Below are 23200 nucleotides of genomic sequence, written 5' to 3'. Positions count from 1 at the left end.
ACAGCAATGTACCATAATATACCAACAAAATCTAAGGAATGACTTAATCTAATGAAATGTAAGATCAGAGCGATATGGAAACCACACCAAAGCCCTGGACCCAAGTTTTGTATAATTCAGCCAGACTAGGACACTTGTGTTTGCACACACGCTCTTGGGTTTTCAACCAACTGCCAACTCTGTATTTGCTGAGAAAACAAAGTTTAAATTGACCACCCAGCTATCTAAGAGATCCTGATAACACCACTCATGTCTACCATCAGTATCATAAATCTCCAATTTCATTATCTGCAGTGCCTGAGGAAGCAAAACCACACACGGCGTGGGTGACATGCCAGACCGGGGGCATGTTCCAGTGTGACTCCCGGGTCCGGTTTTACAGCATCCTGTACGGCACATGCAGCTGGTTTGTCTGAACAACCTCACAGATAATACTCCCCGGGAGGACTTCACCTCTGGGAAGGTCAGAGAAAGCTCCTCAAGAACATTTTTTGACATCACTGTTAATATTACAGTACATCACGGTCATTAAAACAAAATTACAAGTAAAGATACCCACTCGCAAACACGACATACTTACTATAAATAAAGCCCGTGAATAAAGGCACGAATATCCAGCAGAGGGTCTGATTTAGAAGTGACCGTCCCATAGTTCACCTTCACTCACCTTCACTCACGCCGAATGTCCTCTGAGAAGCCCCTTACTGGTGCTTCCCCTAACTTACGGCACGGAGGCATGTTTTACTTGCGAACCCTCCGAGAGCGGCAATCAATCGCGCGGCTCTGGTTTTATTTCTCTGATGATGTCACTTTAAATACTTTTCATGTTCCATTTGTTATTTTTACTTCTAAAAATGACGCATTTCTTCAAATTCATTTTTCTCCAATTAGTCACAACTTAATGGCACCAAGTCAGCTGCCTGCCTGTCAGAGCGTCGGGCCCGTCCTGGCTGCCGTTACCACACCGGACCCGCACCAGCACCTGGGACACAGGGATGGCACCGGGTGCTCCGTATGTCCCAGATGCCCTTCTGGCTTCCTGCCCGAATCCCTTGCAGCAGGGCCAGGGGAGGAGACCCGGGAACTGCAGTTTTACCGAAATAAACCCCAGACATAAATCGAAGACAATGAAAAAGCAGAAAGAAAAGAGGAAAGGAAAAAAGAAAAAAAAAAAGAAAGAAACGACAGAGAAGGAAGGAAGATGCGTTTCTCCACTGGCAGAACAGCCCGAGAGCTGAGAGCAAAGCTGTGGCAGCTCTGTCACCCCCTGCACGTTTTGCTCGCATGCTGCTTCCAAACGTTCAGCGCAGCCCCCGTGGCTGCGGCCGGCCGGGGAGAGGGGTTTGAAGAGAGACGCCAAGGTTTCCCCTACCTGATCTGAACTTGCTCCGGATCAGCAAGGAGTGCTCAGACCCCAGGAGCGTCATGGTGCCTCGGGGCCAGGTCCAGGCGCCCCTCGCTTAAACCATTAACGCCCTCCGCAGGGAGAAGCCCCACGCCCGGGGCTCGGCCCCCCGGGGGTGCCCTCAGGGCGCCGGAGCGGGGGGGCCCCGGCCCGCACCGACCGCGCCGCCGCCCCGGGCCCAGCCGCACGGTGGCCGCGGGGCCGGCGGGACCCTCCTCGGCCCGCAGCGCGCTACCAGCGCCCGGGCGTCCCGCCGGGTGCCATCGTCTGGCGGGAGCGGGGCCGGTCCCGGCCGGGCGGTTTGTCACCCGACACCGAGCGCAGCCGGCCGGGCCGCAGCCAATCGCGGCGCCCCCGGCGCTCCCGGCCGCCGCCGCCGCCGCTCGGAAGCGCCCGCGGGGCCGCGCTTAACCCTTCGCGGCGCGGGGCGGGGCGGGCGCGGCGACCCCCGGCACGGAGCGGCGCAGCGCCTCCGCGGGGCGCCCCCCCGGCGCTCGGGGACCCCGGGACCCCGGCCGCTGCTGCCGCCCCTCGCCCGGTCGCTCCGTGTACAGGCGCAGCGAGCGAGGCTGCAGGGGCCCGGGGTCGCCCGGGGCTGCGCTGGGTCCCACAAGCCAGCCCAGGGATGCTGCGGGGCCCCGCAAGCCAGCCGAGGAGTGCTGCGGGGTCCGGGCTGTGCGGAGTCCCGCAAGCCAGCCCAGAGATGCTGTGGCCGTGGCTGGGCCGGCGTGGGGCTGCACAGGCTGCGGCACGGGGGGGTGGTACTTTATATTTATATATAAAGGGGCTATCCTATATATAAAGGATATATCATCACCATATTGATAAACATTCTTTGGAACCACTCTTGGTGGCATAGGTAAGAACGGGAGACAGTCCGTTATCACCTCAGCACTTCTGTTTCCAACCAATTTAAAAAAAAAAAAAAAGCCACAAGACTTTGCTGCCAGCCTGCCCGGCTGGTGTTTAATACTGGTACTCCATCAGGGTTGGGGGGAGACCTATTGTGAATGGCAGCAGTTTGCACCGTGACTTCTCCAGCTGTGCTGCGGGACAGTGCAGGTGTTGCAGGAGGGCAGTGGGACATGAAGGCTCAGACCTGTTACCTGTCGAATACACATGGACACTCGGGGTAATGCCAAGTACGTCAGGCAGGGCTGGATCTTAAAAGTTTCCTGTGCTACAGGTGAGCACAGTACCGCCAAGCAGGCTGGGCACAGCCGCAATAGAGGGGGCTCCTCCGCCTGCCAAACGGTCTCTCAGAGAAGAAAAACATTTTGCAAACATGCGAAGTAAAGAGATACAGACCTTTTGAAGCTCCCCCTCCCCAAGCCTGTGCCTGGTTCACTTGAGGTAATTGGAAGAAAATTAACTGATGACACCTTTTAGCTTGTAACACGAGTGGTACAAATCAAGCCAAGTCAAGGGCTGGTCTCAGCTTCCTTGACACATACGTCTCACGTGGGCAGCTGCCTCAATTCCCACTAGGTCATAAACACCCACCTGAAAACTCCCTCACACCTGGTTTGGGGTTTTGCTTTGCGGTGTGAGTTTTATTTGGGGATGGGGCGTGGGTTTTTTTTGGTTTTTGTTTGTTTGGTTTTTTAATCCTGTGGTTCCTGGAAAGTCCTCTTAAACATTTTGGCTTGGTGATAGGTATTTCAGGGCTTCCAGACTTGTAGGCTCCTGTTGCTAGAGACCTTAGAAACCCAGTAGCCCCAGAAGCTCTGATTCCGATTCCAGCAGCGCCTCACTTACAGCTGAGAAGTGCTGGGGTCCCTCACCCTCACAGAGTCCATGCAATGAGGCTGTCCTGAGCTGAGCCCAGCAGCTGTCAGGGGCTGGACGTGTGACTTCCTGGTCATGCTGTGTCTGATGATGTGGGTATTCCTTAATGTCTGACAAGGGAGAGGTTATTGAAATAAATTCATCTCCAAGCACTGACCTGAGTCAGTAAACAGAGCCCTACTGCAGTGTCCAGCAAGGTGGCCAGGAGGCTTGTTCCTTACTAATTTTTCATAATATTTTAGTCCACTATGTTTGGCATGTCCCATCTAATGGATTTCTCCTCATGAGTGGTGCTGTCCTGAAATAAATGCCATGATCTCATCTAAAAACTCACCTCCTAGTTAAACCAGAATTTTCTTAGGGAGGCTGAGGAGTAACTGTGGCAGCGCAAACACCTCAAGATGATCTTTCTTCTCTGGCACTTCCATGCAGCTCCCTGTCCAGATGGTGTCGGAGCCACCACCCTGAGAGCACCGAGGTGCTCTTCCGAGAAGGCTACAGAAACTGGTGCTGGTCACTTTGGCAGCCAACAGACACAGGGCTGTTATTTCCCAACCCTGAGGTGACCCTAGTCTCTCTTCCTTGAGCAGCCATTGCTGGAGCTGGGCTCCTGACTGTGGAGATGCAGAAACTGGTCATTTCTCCTCCCCGCTCTGTGCGTTATTGCATTTATTGATGCTGAATCTCATTTGATGTTTCGTCTTCCAGGCATTCAGCACGGAGAGGGCATCCTGCAGCTGTTCGCAGGAAGTTTTATTTCTAACTGCTTTAGTCATTTTGAATCATCTCCTCTCTTCCCTAACGTTTCGGCCGAGAAGGCCTCTCCCGGCACACGTTCCTTTGGCACTCCACAATCCACCTCACTCAGATGTGACAAATGGCCATTTATTCCTATCTATAACAGGTCATTAGTCCCTGGAAAGCTTTTCCTCTTCCTACCTGCAAGCTTAGAGCTAGAGATGCCTGAGGAGAAATCTCATTGAAAGGCTGGTTGGAAATCACAGCGACGGTATTCTTTGGCCCACTCTTACCCATACTGTCAGTGAATCCTTTAAAGGCTTTTGAGCAACTGGTGAGCATGGTAACCCTTGTACATAGAATTCCTCCATATTTCTGCTAAAACTATTCAACGAATTTGCAAACTGGCATGAACAACTACTTGTTTATAGTTCCTTGGGCTCACTGAAGCCTTTAGTAAAAATGAGCATCAGGTTTACTGCTCCTCTCTGCTCATGGCAGTGGGGACTCACACGGTGCTTAGCAGCAGTGATGTGTTCCTTTGAACAGAGTTCTGTGGTCCTCTGGGACTACCAGGTCCCAGAGATTTGCTACTACTCATTTGACAAATTTCTTCTAAAATCACTTCTGATTCTCCTTAATCATACTTGGAGGAAAGACAGGCCCCAGCATACTACTGGCCCCGGAGCTGTTATTACCTGGCCACCGTCCTTTCCACCTCTTGCTCTTCTGCTGGTGCTTGCAATGGTTGTTTCTCTCTCCTTGGGATGCTTTACATAGTATGCCAATTGTCTAGTCCAGCTGAGGGCAATGCCCTGCCCTTACTAAGCGGGTAAGTAAGGTAAGGTGAGTTACACAGGCACTTATGGGAGAAGCAAGCCAGTTCATGATCTCCGCTAGGCACCCTACTTAGGTTCCTGCTCCCACCTACCTATCCGACAGCCTCTCAGAGAACTGACTAAAACCCAGCGTGCTATTTACCACTCTGTTTAATGCAGAGATAAGCCTGTGATGGAATTAAGCGGTAATAAAGCGAACCAGTCAGATTGTTAAACCATGCCTGAGCCTGACTGGGCCAGGAGAACCTTCCCTTGCTGCCCTGTGGACTCTGTGCACGTGCTGCACCCACAGAGGGACCCCCATGGGGAGCAATGCCACAGGTCTGTCCTGTGTCTCGCTGCTGCATCTCCCTGCTAGGCAGGTGTGGGAAGGGAGCAGGCACACGTGGGCTCTGGCGGGAGGCCGTGTTATTAGTTGACCCCAGGCTTCTGAGAGGGTGAAGATTCAAACCCCATGATGCTGATTCCAGGACCTACTCTTAGAAATCCTTTCTCCCCTCTCCAAAACTGAACAGCCACAATCTACACCCTGTAAAACCATGCCACTGACAAAGGCTGAGAGTTCAGAACAGCTGAAAGACATTTTCTCCTCCTGCCCTCCTCCCTCCCTCTCTCTCCCTCTCCCTTTCCTCCTTCAGGGAATACCAGTGTCCAGACCTTGCAAGCTCTGGGTTCACTGTCCACGCTTGTTTCTTAGGAGGTGATGCAACCTCTAAGAGAGGACTCATCTCCACAGATGACTCAGCTGCTGAATTCACAGTTCAGAGCTGGTGTTTCCCTGTGCTGGTCATTATGTGAGAGTCAGCCCTGACCACATGTATCCTTGATGTCCTCAGGAAACAGACATAAGTTGTCTCCCATAAAACTCAGAGGAAAGGCAAGGAGGACAGGCACTGAGATCACACCACAGACACAGCCATTTGCCCGGAGGCTACCTGCCTTAGCCCAGAAATAGTAAAACCCTCCACGAGGTCTTCATGTGTTTCCAGAGTTCACACTGCCCAGCCTTCACCTGTCTTGGACATATGTGCCACCAGGCACTGTGCCACACCAGGCACTGTTCAGCTCTGAAAAGGGCGGGCATCACCACCAGTTGCCACCTTTCTTCAGAAGATGATACAGGCACATAGGTACCAAAGACTGCAAAACCCAATACTGCTCCCCGTTGTTCAGCGTTCAGCACTGCTATAGGCATCTCTGCTGTAAACAGGGTCACATCGACTGCAGTGGGTGAACGACTGAACCTTAAATACCAGAATAAATTAGTCATGGTAGGGAATTCCTTTGAACTGAGAAGTCACACCCCAGAGCCATAAGGATATCAGCTCTGTGTTGCTCACCAGATACTAGGAAGCAGTCCCTTCTAATCTTCCAGCACACCCTATTGTTTATGGTACTGATTTATTTTAAAACAGATTGTTTGTTTCTATGTAGATTTGCATCTGTGGGAAAAAGACCCAAATGAGCTGGTGTTTCTGTGAAATCCCTCTGGGGACCTGGAGTGGTCAGCGCGTGACACAGTGCCTGTGCTGCAGGAAGCCAAGCCCCAGCAGGTCTCAGGGCTGTGGAACTGCAGCTCGAGGAGCAGATGTCTCCCGGACCCCGCCAGGGCTGCACTGCCAGGTGAGGCTGGGGTCTGTCTCCTGCCCTCTCAGCCTCACGCAGGGGATTCACATTGCCCAGCCCACTGCTCTGCCATTTGCTTTCTCGTTGCGCAGGAGGTCCAGCTCTGCACCAGAGGAAGAACTGCCATTTCACCCATGTACTCCAGCTGCTGCTGGTCTTGATGTCAGCACAGAGTGTATTTATTGGCATTGTCAACTGCAAACCCCTGAATTCAGCAAACCACACTCACTGCAAGACTTAGGGTTGCATGTAATGCCAAGTAGAAGGTCTCATAAACAGTTCGCAACTGTCCAAGCAAAGTTTTTCCCCAAACCTGGTATCCTGCCAGTCACATTTGCTCAGACCATCCTCTCTGGTAGGACTGGGCCCATTTTGCCTTTGGCTTCCTCTCTCTAGCACCTGGCAGCCCCATTTGGAGAAGATCCCTCCTGCTGTGGCCTTATTTCTTCAATCTCCACAGGATGCTCTGGGAAGACAAATCTGATGGGATGAAGTTATGACCCTGACTCTCCCCATCCCATGTGTAGGCTAGTGATAATTTGCTGCGTGATTGTGTAGTTGTGCTCATGAAGGTCCCATGGGGAGTTACAGCTGCACTGGCACAGAGCTCTGTGCTGAATGTCCCCATGCTGGTATAACTCTGAACCCTGAAGGAGGAGGAAGGCTGGAGAGAGATTTGCAGATTTGCCTTTACAAATATGTTAATCAGGAGGGGGCCATTCTTCCATTCATAACCAGTACATCTGTGATAAACTGGGTAGAGGGCAGGCATCACAGGGAAACCAGTAGCCAAGGCTCACAGGGAGCTCTGGACATCCTTTGAAGATACCTACTGCCAGGGTGTCATACCTTAATAGAGTGGAAGAAGCAATCTTTCCCTGAGGCAGACTTTTAAAATGGGCCAGGTGAACTGCTCATTAATGGGACCCAATGATGTAGACACAGATCACTGCAGTCATCTGAAGTTAGGGCAGATATGGACCTCCTGCTCTGAGACTGCCCAAGCACAGCTCCCACAGTGCTGTCGGTCATGGTCTTTAGGGACCTGCAATGAGCTTGTCTTTGCATGCCTGAGAACGAGCCCGGGGTGAATTGCACAGAAAAGAGGTCCTCTGGTGCTCTCATGGAAAATAGCCAGGATAGTCCTTTCCATATCCTGGGACAGACAGAGCTTTTCTGAGCTGGAGCTAGCAAAGGAGCAGTGTCTCCGTCACTGTGCTGATCCTAGCTTGGTTCTAGCTCAGGACTTGAACCCAGAGCATTGTATTTGGTCAGGAAACTGTGAGCGTGGATGGTCCAACACAACCCACAAATCCTTACCTTCTGATTGCACCAGGTCCTGGCAAGCATCATCACAGCGGCATTTGTCTACCTTGAATTTGCCACTGTCTGCCAGGCATGAAACTGGCCTGTCATGTCCCTATCTCCTCACAGAGCTTGAGGGCAGGAATTTATGGTGGAGATGTCATGAGCTCTTTCCATTCTGACAGCAGACAGGCCTTGCTTGAATTTGAGCTGTGAACTATTTATCACAGTGTTGCCAGCATCCAAGCAAGATCCCTTAATTTATGAAGGTCCAGAAGATATTATGCAATTGACAACACGAACACAAAAACACTTTACTAAAGCTACTATTAAGCTGCCTGATGTTTTCATCATAATATTTACTTGCCTGTAAATATGCTAAATTCTCCACTCCCAATTCAAAACAGAGAGATCAGAGAATGAAAATAGGGATATGACATAGCTGTTTAAAGATTATGTAAAATGTTTTTTACTAGCATAAACATGTGATTGTAAAACTCTGCCTGTTGTGTTCACCGAGCAGGGATGCACAGTGGGTGCAGAGGACACTGTGGTTGTCCATGTCCCTGCCCATCACTCCCCACGTGGTCCAGGCTGCAGGGATGGTGGATGCATCAACAGTCACCCATCTTTCTGGCTCCGGGCAGTGGGAAGGGTTGGGGGGACTCCCTCCTGACACCTTTGGCAGCGGTGGCTGCAGCCACTCCATCAGCTCCAGGCATCTCAGGGTAGGGCAGATCAGAGGGAGTGAAGGAAGAGTTAAAGGCTCAAAGCCTCAGCCTGGTTTGAGGCTGGGGAAGTCAGCAGGAGGGGTGATGCTCCCAATGGGAATGCTGGCTTGAGCACAGCTCTCTGGTCAAGTGGGCCGTGCTGGCAGGAGTTCAAGGCACTTGGGGACCTCCTGTGTCCATGCAGAGAGTGGAGGGAGTGGGGCTAGACATGGCCCATGTTGTCCAGAAGCATCAGTGATCTAGTCTATGGGATGGAAGATGCCAAGAGCTGCCTCCTGACTCATGACCATGTGGGACACCAAGGTCAGGGCAGTGCCCTCAGCGGGGGGATCTGCACAGCAGCACCTTCTGCCCTGAGTGCAGCCCTGGTAGGGACCCACAGGCAGCAGAGGGTCTTGTCCCCATAGGGAGGTGGTGGGGAGGAGGACTGGTGACAAACTTTGTTGATTCCCTGAGGGCATAACTGAGGGAGGCATATGCTGGATGGGACCGCGTAATTCTGTGTCTCACAGCTGAGACAGGCAAATTTCTATTTTAATCTGCTGGAGATGACATTTTTGTGGATGGTTTCCCAATGGAGCTGGGCAGGGATGGCAGAGTCTGGTGACTTGCTCCCTTCATGGGACTCCTCTAGCACCCATGGCTGCTCTGATGTCTCGGGCCACAATCAGGGTGCTCGCAGGTGCTGAGCTCCCCTTGCAGCAGTGCATGGGGTAAGTCTGAAATGCTGCACGGAATTCCCTCCGCCCCGTGAATGCCTTGTGCATGGTACAAACCAAGCCTACAACTGGCTACCTGTAGCCTTCCTCCTGCATCCTTCAAGCTTCTTTTCCTCCCTTGAGCAGCCAGCCACATGGGTGGCCCCAGGCAAGAGTCCAAGCACACCTTCACATCCCCAGACCATGCAGTTAGATACTCTCTATGTCCTGTCTAGGCTGCAGGTCGATTGCGTGTTCCTGAAGGGCTGTCACGGTGAATGAGCCAGCTGCTGCATGCAGTAACTGCTTGGCTCTCCTGCCTTGAAGGCCAGCCAAATGCACACCCCCTCCAGGCAGCCCTCGTCCTGCCCCAGCTTGGGCAGCGCATGCTGCAGCATCGGTGCTCAGGAACCACTACCAAAGCACAAGAAGGGGAAGGCTGGGGCTGGGGCGATATCTCTACAAGCAGGGCTTCCCATCAGGCCAGCCTTGTGCAAGCGGCTGTGGGACCAATATGAGAGCAATAAGGAGCGTGTGAGCCTCCAGCATGAGCTGGTGCATTTTGCAGCAGTGATGGCCCTTTCACTGCTTGCAGTGCATGCAGGCAGGGGCGAGGAGAGTTGTGCCTGGCCTGCTCCAAGCTCTGCTGGCTTGATGGCTGGCTGGAAATGAGGGAGAGAAGCAATGGCAGTGCCAGCATCACCTCCAAACCCCCCAGATTACATGCATTGCAGACCTGTCTCCCCGCCTCACCCTCTGCTCACTGTGCAGAGATGCTCAGCAGCACGCAGGTGTCTGGAGCGGCTACACAAGTCCCATTAGTCCATGGGAGAGGCTTGGTAGCCACACAGCACAGAAACTGTCAGGCTAACAGACCCAAGGAGGACATGCCTGAGCTGGACAGAGCACCCTGAGAGCTGTGGAGGCTCCACACGGCTCCGGCCGGTGGAGTGACCTGGCTTCTGTTCCCTCTGCAGCGCAGCGAGACTTCGGGCAAGTCACGTCTCCTTTCCTTTCCTTATCTCTGAATGGTGGTAATGAGGCTAACCTCTTGGTAAAGCTCTTGGAAATCTCCCACTGAGCAGGGCCAGATAAGAGCTGTATTGTTGTAAGCCCTGCAGCAGCTCCAAAGCTTGAGGTTTCGCTACAAAGCAGCCTACCCAGCCCTACCTCTGTCCTGCCACACAGGAGAGCGGCAAAGAATTGAACATTTCCATCCACATCCCTCCCTCCTGCCCACTAAACTGCCTCGACGCAGCCACTTGTTTTGTGGTTCAGCCCTAAATAAGGAGAGTGTTTTTGGGGAGGGGGTGTGACAGGCACTTGCAAGTGATAAGAAGCAAAGCTGGGCCCGGGTTAGTGGCGAGCAGAGCTAAAGCCCCAGATATACATCGGGTGGGCTGGGAGCATTATGTATTTCTGGAATGCCTCCTGGTCTTTATTAAAATGAAACCACAGCCAGCCCAAGAGAGCTCATCGCCCAGGCACGGGGCCAAGTATAAGTTACTTCTACAAATATTTATTTAACCATATCAATGACAAACTCTTTTGTATAAATGTTTTTATTTAATCATAATTTACCAATTATTTTAAATCAATTGTTTGCCTGGTTTCTAAACACTAATCAAGAGGCTTGCATTAGCATTACTCAGGCGGATTAGATGCATTATTTCACTGAAGCTTGTGCCATTGCTTGCTTGCCTTGGCCATGGAAGAGGGTGCAGATGTATCCCAAATTTCACTCAAACTGTCAGATTCCTGGAGGACATGCCTGTGGCATTGCCAGCCCTCCCCACCCAGGTACCTCTGGGCTCAGATGAGCTCCTCAGGCACAGGGACACACAGACGCTGATCCCAGCTGAGCCTCTCCTGACAGGACTTCCCTTTGGTCTTCCTGGGCTAAGAGTCCTTACCCTCATGGAGTTGCCAGCCCCATCACAGATGCTTCCACACAGATGTGTCCTGTCCTGCCCCATCTTACCCCTTACACCTCAGCCTGGACTCCTCACCAGTGTAAAAGGGTTGCTCAGTGTCCCCTCAGCCCAGAGTGTCTGGCAGGAATATATGTGGCCATGGTGGTTTGGGGCAGAACAGGAGCCCATGGATGGTGATGTTTGTCTCCGGTGTCCAGCACCCAGCTCCCAGCCCTCTGAGCTCACTCACCTCCTCAGGAGCATCCTGGAAGGGCCCTAGCTTCCAGGCTCCCTCACACATGGACCTTCTCCAGCCTAATTCTCCCACCTCTGTTCTCAAGAAGAGACAATGCCTAAAACCAGAGCATCTGTGACTCCTGTAGGGCTCTGCCTCCTCCAAAACACCACGAGATGTGGTGAGGTCATGGCCTACACCCAGCAGAGCTGCTGGGGAGATGGATGCTGCCGGGCTCCCTGGGGACTGGCACCCATCAGCACGCCTGGGATGCCCTGTGTACTGCAGCCTCTCGCAGGCACATGGCAGCCTTCAGGGAGCAGCTAGCCCTGTGCTGCCGTGCAGGCCTGAGGCAAGAGCAGGAATCTGCTCATTGCGATCTGCCTGTGTTGCTTATTTATATGATTTCAGACTGCTACTGTCTTGCACCTTGGCTCACTGCTCTGCAGCGCCTGTTGTAAGCCCAGGTCTGCAGGGAGTTCTCCATTCACGCATGTATCTGTTCATCTTCTGCAGCAGGGGCTGCGCCGTCTGCAGCGTGTGGGCTGCCAGCTTCCCGAGAATACTGGTACCCCCAGCAGCCCTCCGCAGGGCAGTTGTCTGTCTGCTGCAGAAATCCCTCCCTTGCAAAAATCCTCCCCTGCCAGCCTTTCACCTGGGCTGGCTGAGATGTTTTCCTCCACCGGTCACCGTTTCACCAGAAATGGGAGCTGTGCTGCCATGAAGCCAGGAGAGCTGGCAGTTAATCCTGCTTGCAGAAGCCTCCCCAAGTCTCCCCCTTCAATCAATTTAGGCTACTCGAGCAGGAGACAAAGCAGAGTTTTTGAAATTCTCCCAGCTGGGGAGGGCCATGGTGGTGCCATGGTCTGCAAAACACAGTTCTGGAGTTGAAAAACCTGAGCAAAGACTTCGTTACGGCGCTGCAGCAGAGACACAAAATTTCCAGAAAATCTCTTCCAAGATAATAAAACCCAAATAAACAAGAAGAGAAATGGGGACAAGTTTGATATGACCATGGGACTTACCTACTGTTTTAAAGATTATGAAAACAGAAATCAATGCTAGGTAAAACCTTTTAACATTTAAGTATATGCTTGTTTTTTTCCAAATGATGAGAAATAGAGTTGCTGCTACAGACAGAGCAGCACTGCACTTCGAACCACATAGCTGTGTGTCCCTGTAGTCATACCTCCACAATGAGGAACGAGTAAAGCAATGGTAACGGAGAGCTTCCTACTGCTGACTTGTAAACCACCAGGAAAGTTATTTGGACAGGTCTCTGAAATACTGTGTAAACATAAACTTAATGCTATAATGCAGGTAAATAGGAAACTTGGAGATAAAACCATCTCACACACTGCTCTAAAAAGCCTTTTCCTGTCCATTCTGAGGGAAAGTCAACCAAAAGGAGGTGTCTGTCCTCGTTCTTTACAATATCCCATTTCTTACAAATCCGTTTTTAGAAAATAACCTCATTTTTTCCCCCTTGAAAGCACTGAGGGATTTTTCAAAGCCTCACATCTCTGGATGAGAAGGAAGCCAGTCTGTGAGAACCCTGCACGTGACCTGTGCTGGCTGTGAGAGGCGATTCCTCCCTGGGCTGGTGGGAGCTGCCAGTCCTGGGACGAGCAGGGGCTGCCTTCAACCCCCTGCTCTGTTGTAAGCAGCAAGGCTGCTGTTCTGTGAGAGCCACATTCATCCTTCCCAACTTGAAGGTCTAAAAGTTAGATGCAGAGTTCAGCTCTCAGGTCTCCTGGGCAGGCAGAGGACAAAAGCAGGTGCTGGCAGAGGGCCATCTGCTCTGCTTATCTTCCACGCTGAGCTCAGACTGGGAGGAGCTGGTCTGCGGAGCAAACACTCTCTTTCCATCAAGCAGAGAGGAAGCCTAGATGACAGCTAAGACTAGTTGCTAACTTTCCGATAACTGACGTGAGAGGAGATGAATCCCACCAGACGTGGCCGAGACCAAAGGACGGAGAGGACAGCTGATCCCTGGATGGCATGGAGAGATGGGCATGGAGGGAATGGACTTGTGGGGGCCAAAGAGATTCCTGGTGAAATGAGAGCAGTGCAGTGGCATGGTAGGAAAAGAGATCTGAATTGATGGGAGGCAGACATGTAAGCAGTACTGAACAGTGACATTAGGAAGCAAAACGAGCCTGGAAAACCTGGAGATAGAGAGCAAGAAGCACCTGGTCTGAACATGAGCCAGTCCTGTTCTACCCTGCCCTCACCTTCTCTCCAGTTCTCTTCTGAACCCCTCCCCAGCTGGCCAGCCAGATCTGTGTAGATGTATTGAGGAGTTGTAGTGCTTATGGTAAAAGCATGAAATGTGCCACTCTTAGGACGTGACTTAATCAAGAGCTTCAGCTGTGGAGCTACGGCCAGCTCGTGCCCTGTTAGCTGGGACAACATGGCAAATCCCGTCTCCTTATGGCTGTGTGAGGGGTGGATTCCTGGTGGTGGTTCAGCCTGATCTTACCGCTGGAGAAGCGTTTAATGCATACTGTACAGTTACAGTCTGGTCTCATGTAGCGTCAGCGTCCCTCTGGGGGCCTGGCACAGAGGGGACAACAGTAGGGGTCTTTATGCAGCAACGGGGTGGTTGAAGTGGGTGTGAGCTGGGTGAATGGCTATCGGATCATTGAGAACAGGCCAGAGTGGAAGCCCTCAAATGCCCAGCTCTAGCTCTAACGTCTCTCGTGTCCTGTGTGCCGTCACGGGCGCAGCACGCCTCCGCCAGTCTGGTGGGATGGGGAGGCTCTGCTGGAGCGTGTACCAGCTTAGGCACCGCGCAATAAACCCGGCATGTCTCACACCGAGGATCGTGCTGTCCATCTGTCTAACGAATCTCAGTCCTCTTGGAAAAGGCTTTGGAAAGCGATCCCTGGGGCTCTTTGCATGGGATAATACTTATAACACACGCAGGGGCTGTTCACACCCAAGGTACGACAAGGTCCAGGTACCATCAGAGGGCTCCTGCTGCGAAATGTCACACGCTGCAAGACACGACGTTTTCCCTTGGCCAAACTCACGAACAAAATAATGTGAAGGTTGCTGAGGACAGCGAGGTCCTTGGTCCACCATAACATCTAAATCTGTTTAGTGCTGATGACTGCAGGACCAGATGGTCCAAAGGGATAAAAAGAATTTGAAGCCACAGTAAGAAAAAGAAACTGTCTGTCAATGGTCTGCAGGACAGACAAAATCAAGTGAAAGATGTCTCTGTCGTGATATATCAAAGTGCTTATTCAAGTCAGGGAGAACTGTAGAAAAGTGGATGTGCTGTAGGACATTTATTCTGACTAATTCTGCCTGAAGAGTGGGCCTCACATCACACAGCTTCAGAACTTTAATCCCAAACTGGTCATCCAGGCACATCTGGAAATGTTAAATATACTGGGGAGCAAGGAAGGATTCCTGGGTTCTGTATTCATTTTAGGCTGAGTATTTACGTAAGATACTTTTCTTATCTTCTCTAACTATTTATAGTTTTGTTTGTATGTTTGGGACCCAGACGTATTCCACTACGCTTCGATAAATCTGAAATATCTTTGTTGACAAAAAGAAATACCGTCTGCTGTTAATGAAAAGAAGGTAATCACATTGAGTTACTTGTATAGTTAATATTTTAGTAAATGCTCTGTAGGCAGATCTTCACTCACATACATTAATTCTGAATTTTTATTTCTTTAAAAGAAAAAAAAAATTAAGAATTAAATGTTTTTGTCTGAAGGGTATCCATACTAGGAAAACTAGGAATAAATCAGACAAAAGAGATCTTTCTTCCTAAAGAGCTAATATTTTCAGTAACCCTCCCTACCACACAAACCAATACAAATGTAGAATGCTTTCCACTGCCTGCCATCACCAAGATTGCTTGTGCTGTTGCATGAAGGCGATGGGCTACAAGAATGGGTTGTCCAGCCAGTAAGACCACCCATGAGGTTCCCACCCGGAATTTCAGGCTTTAAACCCCAACCAAGCACCCTGCCGCCGAGCTGGGGACCAGCACCCGCACCTAGACCTGACAGCATGTAACCTGGGCAAAACAGTGGCAGAGGGGTGGTTGTGAGTGAGGGGAGCACCTTAAAAGTGACAAATTACAGCAGGAAAAGGAAATCACATATTTTTTGGTCAAGTGAGGAAAGTTCTTTGATTTTTAGATGAGGAAGGGGATTATGCAAGCAATGCGGTGATTTTCCTTTGGGCTGAGCACAGATAAAATTCCATCAGGTTACCAAGCAGGGTGATTTAAATACCTCCTTCCTAGCCTCTCTTAATAAAACCATCTCTGAACCCATCCAGTGTCTCCTAACAAAGGCTATGGAGGGAGCTTCACAGAGTCCTTGGATTAGTGTAAAACGAGATTTACTGTATTCCCTGCAAGTGGCAGCCAGGGTGCCTTCATATCGAAGTCGGGGTGGCAGGGACACGCAAAAGCATCTCTCCTGGAGTGGCTTTGGGACTAACGGTGCAAAGCACGGTGGGGTGGGATGAGAGAAGGCAAAGGTGTGCTCAGCCCCATCCCCATCACATGGGCTCAGCGGGGCGAGCTCCGGTACCTGGCCCCGCTGGAAATGAAAATAGACAGGCTCTGCTCCTTTAATATGCCTTAAATATTCTGAAAATGAAAGGAGGCAGGTTAGTTTGATTTCATTTACTCTGAGATTTTATTTTAATGTAGGTTTGATACCTAAATGGAAAACAAATGTGGTGCATTAAAGGGAGGCGGCCCAGCCCAGCAGCGGGAACAGGACCGGTGCAGGAACATTTTTCTAAAGATCCCTTCTGGAATGTTATTTTGAACTCTTTGAAACGGCAAAGGTTTTTAGACGTTGTATGTTTTGTTAAGTGTCCCTCGGGAAAGTTGGGTTTAAAATTAGTCAAACTCTTTCACTTTTTTAAACCCTTCCCTAAAATAGTTGATATAAATTTTGGTGGGAATTCTGCTAAGAGCTTAAATTGGCTGAAACAGACGACCTAATGGAAATGACATTTGGGGAAAAAATGTAGAAAACCTGGCTTTCTTTTTGGCTTCCAATGACATAATCAGGACATGGCAGGACTGCCTGCTCCTCCGAGTGCAGCCCTGACCCCGGACTCTGGTCACCAGTTTCCCTCGTACAGGAGAAGGAGGGAAGCAGCTGGGAGAGAGCTAAAAGGGGGAGATGACTGCTCTGGTACAGCACTGCCCGTCCTCCTCAGCTGTATTCCTCTGTGGGCTGACATTCATCACCCTTGGAGCGCATAACCTGGGGCACAGGCCAGCAAACATCCACATCCCTGTGCAGACGTGTGGGGTGGAGCTGTTGCCCTCTGATGGGACACCTGGCTGGTTTCTGTGCTTGGGAAAGGAGGAGCAAACCGGTTTTGGTCTAAAAGGAAATGTGGGAATGTTCTCCTGGTGACAGCCAGAGCGATGCTGCATGGATGTCTCCAGCCCAGGGGGACCTCATGCATCTTCCAGGTTGTGACACCACTGCAGGTGGCCAACATCTTTGTGACAGCTCACATCACGTTCCCAAGGGACCTGCTTCTGGGTGACACCATGTCATCCTGCCCTCACCTAGGTCCACTGGAGGGGGACACCCCCTCTACCTGCTCTCTCCACCACATGCTGATTACCGTGGGCAGTGCAGGAGGCTGCTCCATGCCCTGGTCCTGCTGCTCTCCATGGTGTGTGAGGAAGGCTTGTGCTGGCAGTGCACACCACTGCTTCCTGAGCTCCTCCCTGCTCAGCAGGGAGATGTGATGGCTCAAAATGTGCCCCAGAAACACATCTGGGACCTAACCCCACCCGGCAGCTTATTTCACTGGGCAGTTTATTTACTCAATGCATTTTGTCTCCTGGGGAGATAAAGCTGCCTTCACACACCTCAGGTTCCTCTCAGCGCAGCTGGGAGATAAGGACTGAGGGACACTGGCTCCTGCTTGCTGTGAACCTCAGAGGATTTTAAGAAGTGGCCTCTCTGAGAAGCCACCTCTGCTATCGCTTTGACAGGTGTCAGCTGCACTTTGAGCAGCCAGCCACAGACAGATTACTGAACGTGTCTCCTGTCCGGAGTGCTCAGGCCCTCCAGGCGTTGTTTTAAAACACAGAATGGGGAAGGATTTGAGCTGAGATAGGCGGCTTTGTACAGAAACGGCCTGACCTAAGGACCTCACTATCAGCAGCCCCAGAGCCATCACAGATGGGGACCTTTCTGAGAGGGATCTAGCTGATAATGGGAAAGAAGGGTTGTTTTGCCATCACAGACCCCAGTTTAGTGTCTGGTGTGCGGGGGATGAGCGTGCCCTTTGCAGCTTCCTGATCCTTGGGGCATGCCAGAGGCATCAGAGCAGTCACTTGGGAAAGCAGCAATCCCTTTGGAGAAGTTAAGTTGGGCGAACTCTTGCCGTGTTACTGAGAAGACACCTGATTCAGGGGATATCCACCTGCCTATGGAAGTGCTATCAGAAGAGAAACAGGCACTTCCACCACACACAGAGAGCTGTACCAGTCAGCCCTGCCCTGAAGCCTCCTGCCTGTGCCTACCTGGGAGCGAAGCGTGGAAGCACAGCCTGCCAGCCTGGCACCGGTGGGAGCTGGGTACGGCTGTGGGCAGAAGGGAAGAGATGGATCGGTGTGTGGAAAGTGGGTTCTCCCGACATCCCAACAACGATGAGGCAGGGTTCCGTGGAGAAAGCAAGGACTGCTCAAGGGGAGATCAAGAAGTAGCCAGGAATGCAGTGTGCTGACTGTAGGTGCGCAGGACCACCGGTTCCTGGGCGGAGCGGGTGCATGTCAAACTGGAGAAACTAGTGTAGGAGACAGAGCTCTGGTCGGCACTGATGCTCAGGGAACCAGCCTTTGTCACCTGCCAGCTCAGGGAAGTCCCTCTCCAGCAAGCCACTTCTTGGCCCACTTCCCCTCTCACACGGGGTTTACTGAGACGTTTAAATGCCTCTGGATGGGGGGTGTCCCTTGCCATGGTCTGTACACCCACATCAAAATGACTCGTGTTCTTGTTACCTCATTGGAGACGGCATTTTTCTGGAATTTGTGCACTGTTGCCTGGCCGGTCAGATGGCCTGAAGCACCCTGCAGTTTTTCACAGGCTTTTGCTTACCAGGCATGTCCAATCTATAGGTTGTAGTGCACAGTCAGGCACAGGAGAGGCACGTATTCTGGGCAGAACCTGTGTATCCATGATATGCATCTATTGTGGGGCCCATTCTGGTAGCACTGAAAAATGGCATTCCTCACGGTACCCACATTTTCATGCCAAGCTAAACTTTCTTGTCCTTTTCAGGGATATTTTTAGATGGGAATTTTGACAAGAACAAGTTTCTGTTTTGGAAGGAATAGTTTTACTTTACTGTGATTTGAGCGTGCGTGTGCACTCAAAGGTGCAAGCAAAAGACAAAAATGTCGCCTAAAAATGCGATAAGTGAATCCCTAGGGGGAAGGATGAAGAAAAATGAGACAGTCTTTAAACTGGATGCTTAAGCACTTGAGACAAGCAAACATGCTCCTCCTGTTCTGGATGGTGCGTGGGGCCAAGGCAGAGGGGCAGGCGCTGCCGGTGGGACTGGGGGGGCTGATCGCTGCGTTGCGCTGGTGTGTGCTGTGAGCAGAGCTGCGCTCACAAGGCAAACCTTGCTTCCAGGCTGCAGACCGCTCATACCTCACTGCAGCAGTATGTGCTTAATTCCAGTGTTTTCCAGAAAGGAATTGTTTTTTTCCAGAGGAAAACTATTGGCTAAGAGGATTATATAAAGTTGCCCTCAATTAGACTTGTAATGTCTCTGAAAGGCAAACACATCTGAGTTGGTGTGGGAGGAGGGGTTGGCTGGGGGACAAGCCATTCCAGCTTGGAAAGAGCAGTATCTCTCAACAGACTTACTGGAGGGTTTTCACCACTACCATAGTGATGAAGGGGACAGCCACTAGACGTGATGGGAATGACCACATGTGCATTCCTGGCAGTAGCAAAGTCTGGGAACACAAGATGGCAGGCATGTCCCACAACCCCTCCCCTCATCGCTGCCTGCCTCAGTCCCACCTCCATGCCCTGGGTGGCCAACCCCTTTGACTTCCCTTCCTCCAGATCCTGACTGCATCCATGTGCGCCTACCTCCCAGTGCCTACAGTCTCCCATCCTGCGTGCTAGGGCTGAATACACTCTTAAGTCTCTGCAGACAGAGGTTGTCCTCCAGAAGGCTGTTCTGTGGCATTATGAAGGCAGCAGTAAGATCTGATGAAAAGCAGTGCAGAACTGTTGAAACCAGCTGAACAGTACCCAGAGCTTCACTTGATTCTCTGCTTGTTGGCTACTCCAACCGCTGCCTTCAGCAAGCAGAGAACTGCGTTGGCACTATCAGGTTGCTGTGGTGGACAGTTCTCATCCCTTCTTGGCTGCACACCAAATGACCGATACAAAATCTGTACTACAACCTGGGAGAAAAGAAAAAGATTTGGTTTTGTCTGCCTGTGAAAGTGCCTTTTTAGCTGAGGTTGGACACAGTTCCTCAGAAGTCTCCATTTCATGTCCCCCTTCTTCGCCCCCAGGGATAGTGTTGGACATCTCAGACAATAGACACAGGAAAGATGTAGTCGAGGCAATCCTCGGGGGAAAACCAGCCCTGGCAGAGGGAGGCCAAGATGCCAGCTTCCCAAGGAAGCTAAGACACAGCGGCAGCTCTGGAATGCATTTCTTATTATAATCCTAATCATGGCTTTTATTGGTCTATATTTTTGTAGCTATTTCTAATATCACAAATATTTGCATTTCCCTGATTTTCTGAGATCCATGTCACATTCTCAGATGTCATGTCAGAGAGGTTACCCAGCTGAGCAGGGAAACACACAGATCAGTCCTTCAACCCCTTGGAGGTCCTATGCCAGACGTGTGGTGGGGAGTCCCATGCCATAGGACTCATCTTCAGCCCATCCTGCAGAGGCCCATCTGGATATTATCCTCTTTACTGATATACAGTGGCAGCAAGAAAGGCTGGGGCAAGGGACAGGTCCTGACCCCATCCTTCAAATGTAGATGGGCTCCAGGCTCTTGGCTGTGAGCCCTCTCCTGCACTGACATGGGCAAGCCTTCTCTTGCAGAGAATCAAAGGTCCACGGGACCCTCCCTCTCACCAGGAGGGAGTGATACGCTTGCAGGAAAGAGGTGATTTGAGACCAGAACTGAATCTCAGTTGCTTCCCCAGTAAAAACCTAACAATCACGACCTGGCACTGCTCTGCTACAAACTCTTCCCTTGAGTTTCCAAGATGGGATGCTTAGCCAGCTCCATCAAGGAGAGCCTCATCAGGGTGGATGCATCTCTGGGCATCGGAATCACCTTCTTGAATGCCACCCCAGCCCTACTCAGGATATAAAACCTGTCCTGAATCCTTCTAGCAAGTGAAAAGTACCTTGGTATGTAACGCAGGCAGAGTTAGCAATGTGCAGGTCTGCTGAACAGCGTTTGGGCTGTGGGAACCCTGTCAGCCCGAAGCACAGAGTGGCAGTGGCACAGTGACTCTGGCAGGGAGCAACAGCCACTCCTCCAGCCTCCCTCGCAGATGATCTGTGTTCCCATTTGCACTCTGCACAGCAGCTGCCTGGGACATCCCACACTGACAGAGGCAACCCAGATCTGCCTGTTCCTGCAGCTCCCGCTAAAGGGAGATTTTCCTCTGCAGCATCCCTGCAGCCCTGGGAGGTGCAGCTGTCCCCGCTGTCCCCCATCTGTCACTCAGACAGCCCTGTGGGCAGGCACTGGAGGAGCCCAGCACCATGCTGCTTCCTCACCATGTGCAGAGAGGAGCACTGAGCCGCATCTGGTGCCTGGCACACCACTGCCTACCTGCCAGGGAAACTCCCTGTCTGATGCAAATAGCAGGATTTATCACCTGTCTAAGATTATGCAGCAGTGCCTGGCTCCCTGTTTTCCTGCAGGGACTCAGAGGGTCCAGGTCCTATTTCCAGAAGGCCTCTGGAGAGACAGACTGAGACATTTGCAAATGAAGTTGACAAGAGCAGGGTGCCTGGCATGCACATTGTGGTGCAAATCACTGCCCCATGACTGCACTTTCCTTCCACACCTTTTTGCTCCCTCCAGGCAGTGGGCAGGGTAGGAAGAGGTAAGGGTGCCGAGTCACATAGCTGCAGATGTTATTGTAGTCAGTGCATGTGAAGTCATTGCATTCCTCCTCTCTGCTGTGCACACCTGTGCCCAGCCAAGAGGCGGCTTGCAGGAGGGCTGAATGTTCGTGTACTTTGAGAGAAGGGGTTGTGGCATGCACCAGACATTGCACAGGGCTGCTAGCCACGGTTCTTACTTGCCCAGACAGAAGCCATGACCATGAATGCTGCACTACATCCATGATTTCCACCTCTGCTCAGCAGCCTGGATGAAAGAGCTGGAGAGGCAGTGTCAGAGGACCTGGGCGGTCTGTAACCGGTACAGTGATGTGAGCTGTCACAGCAGCGGTTGTCCGGGACAAAGCTCACAGCAAGGACATGAAGCAACACCTCCTCCATTGGGAGATGTGCAGAAGAGAACACAAAGCTGACAAATAAAACAGGTTCAACTTGGAGACAGCCTCACCCCTCAGTGCTCAGAGCAGTTGCTCAGTACCCCCCAGAGCCAGTCACACAGTAAAGAGCAGGAGCTTTGCCAAGATGTGTGCTCCGCATGGCTTGACGTCCAGCTTGCTTGGATTTCTGGGAGTGCTGGGATTCCTGGTGAGCATGTGCATGGCAGCTCCACGCTGGGGCAAGTGTTCGCAAGGCAGAAGCATGTGAATTCAATCCCAAGTGACTATTCATCTGATATTTCTTACTAGAGTGTATTTTTGGGTCTCCTGTTTAAAAGCCATCCAGTTAGGGAACAGGAACAATGGCAGACCATTTACACTATCAGTCACACAATGCGAATGCTAACAAATAGCCAAGTCGAATGACAGCTGTTTAAAGGCGCATTGGCAGAGCTTGGGGGGGAGCAGCCTGATTTCTGGCTGTGGGGTCTCTCTGCTCCTCCTTGCCAAGTGCTTGTGTGAGGAGGCTTGCTGGGTCTCACCAGGAAAGGGGAGTTAAAAGCTCCTCAGTATGCGAGAAGCTGTCACTACCCTGTGCTAATGTGCAACAAACACATCCTTCTTTCACATCTCAGCAGGCTGCTGCCTCTTCTCTGCTCTGGGTGTGTGACAGCAAGGATTTACTGAGTTCCCGTGTGGGTTGTACTTGTGCCTCCTCCTACACCCCTGTTACTGAGCCCTCTGCGCATCCCCTTCTCCCTACCTGGGAGTGGAGCTGAGGTGCCCTGGGGCTGTGCACAGCTGGGCTGCCCAGCGAGGATACACTGATACCCCACAGATCCCTGGCAGATACACTGTCTGCCCTAAGATAGATCCTTGTGGGACAGAGGTTTGGCTGGGGGTAACTTCTGAGAGAACATTTACTATTTTCAAGGCACAGAGAGCTACAATATATTTAGCAAACCCTTTCTATCTGCATGCACATGCTGCAACAGTGCCTCTTCTCAGCAGCATTCCAGAAAAAATGGGACTTCAGTGCGTCCTGGGAGATGAAAGACGGAGCAAAACAAACAGACCATTCTGGAGAGATGAGAGAATTTCAGAGGAAGGGCTGATAACCAGAGCCTCTGCTTCAGCGCTCCTCAGCGCCTCTGCACCAGCAGCCCCCTGCACACAAGGCAGAGTGGGCTGACACTGGGCAGCCTGTGCAAGCAAGGAACCACTGAGCTGCAGTTTGCTGGACCTGACCCTACAGAGAGCAAAGTGCCTTTATGTTCCAGTGAATCATCTCCATTTTAAAGCAATTTGATTAGTTTTCACAGTTCATAGGGGAGTCTGTTCCTGTATCTCACTCCTGACCTTCAGACCCTATATCTTCACTTTCAGATTAAATTCATAATG

The 23200-nt window shown here is 51.4% G+C and overlaps 1 protein-coding gene across 6 annotated transcripts in view; it reads right to left on the bottom strand.

Annotated features, from left to right (window-relative positions):
* Nucleotides 1–23200, bottom strand: part of MYOCD (myocardin) — a 156791-nt gene that overhangs the window by 43508 nt on the left and 90083 nt on the right. For 2 of the 6 annotated variants that reach the window (XM_080401347.1, XM_080401349.1), the window contains exon 1: nucleotides 1373–22613. The exons of 2 other annotated variants lie outside the window; for them this stretch is intronic. In XM_080401347.1, coding sequence (XP_080257473.1) covers nucleotides 1373–1427 — 55 coding nt within the window. In that variant the 5' untranslated portion in view covers nucleotides 1428–22613. Of the gene's footprint in view, nucleotides 1–580; nucleotides 22614–23200 lie in introns of those variants that run through there. 2 more of the 6 variants (XM_080401346.1, XM_080401348.1) reach the window with 2 other exon arrangements.

Source organism: Falco punctatus (genome assembly GCF_963210335.1).
Source record: "Falco punctatus genome assembly, chromosome: 1".
Lineage (NCBI taxonomy): Eukaryota > Metazoa > Chordata > Aves > Falconiformes > Falconidae > Falco > Falco punctatus.
Note: the sequence above shows the minus strand (reverse complement) of the source record. Positions and strands in the feature narration are given on the sequence as shown.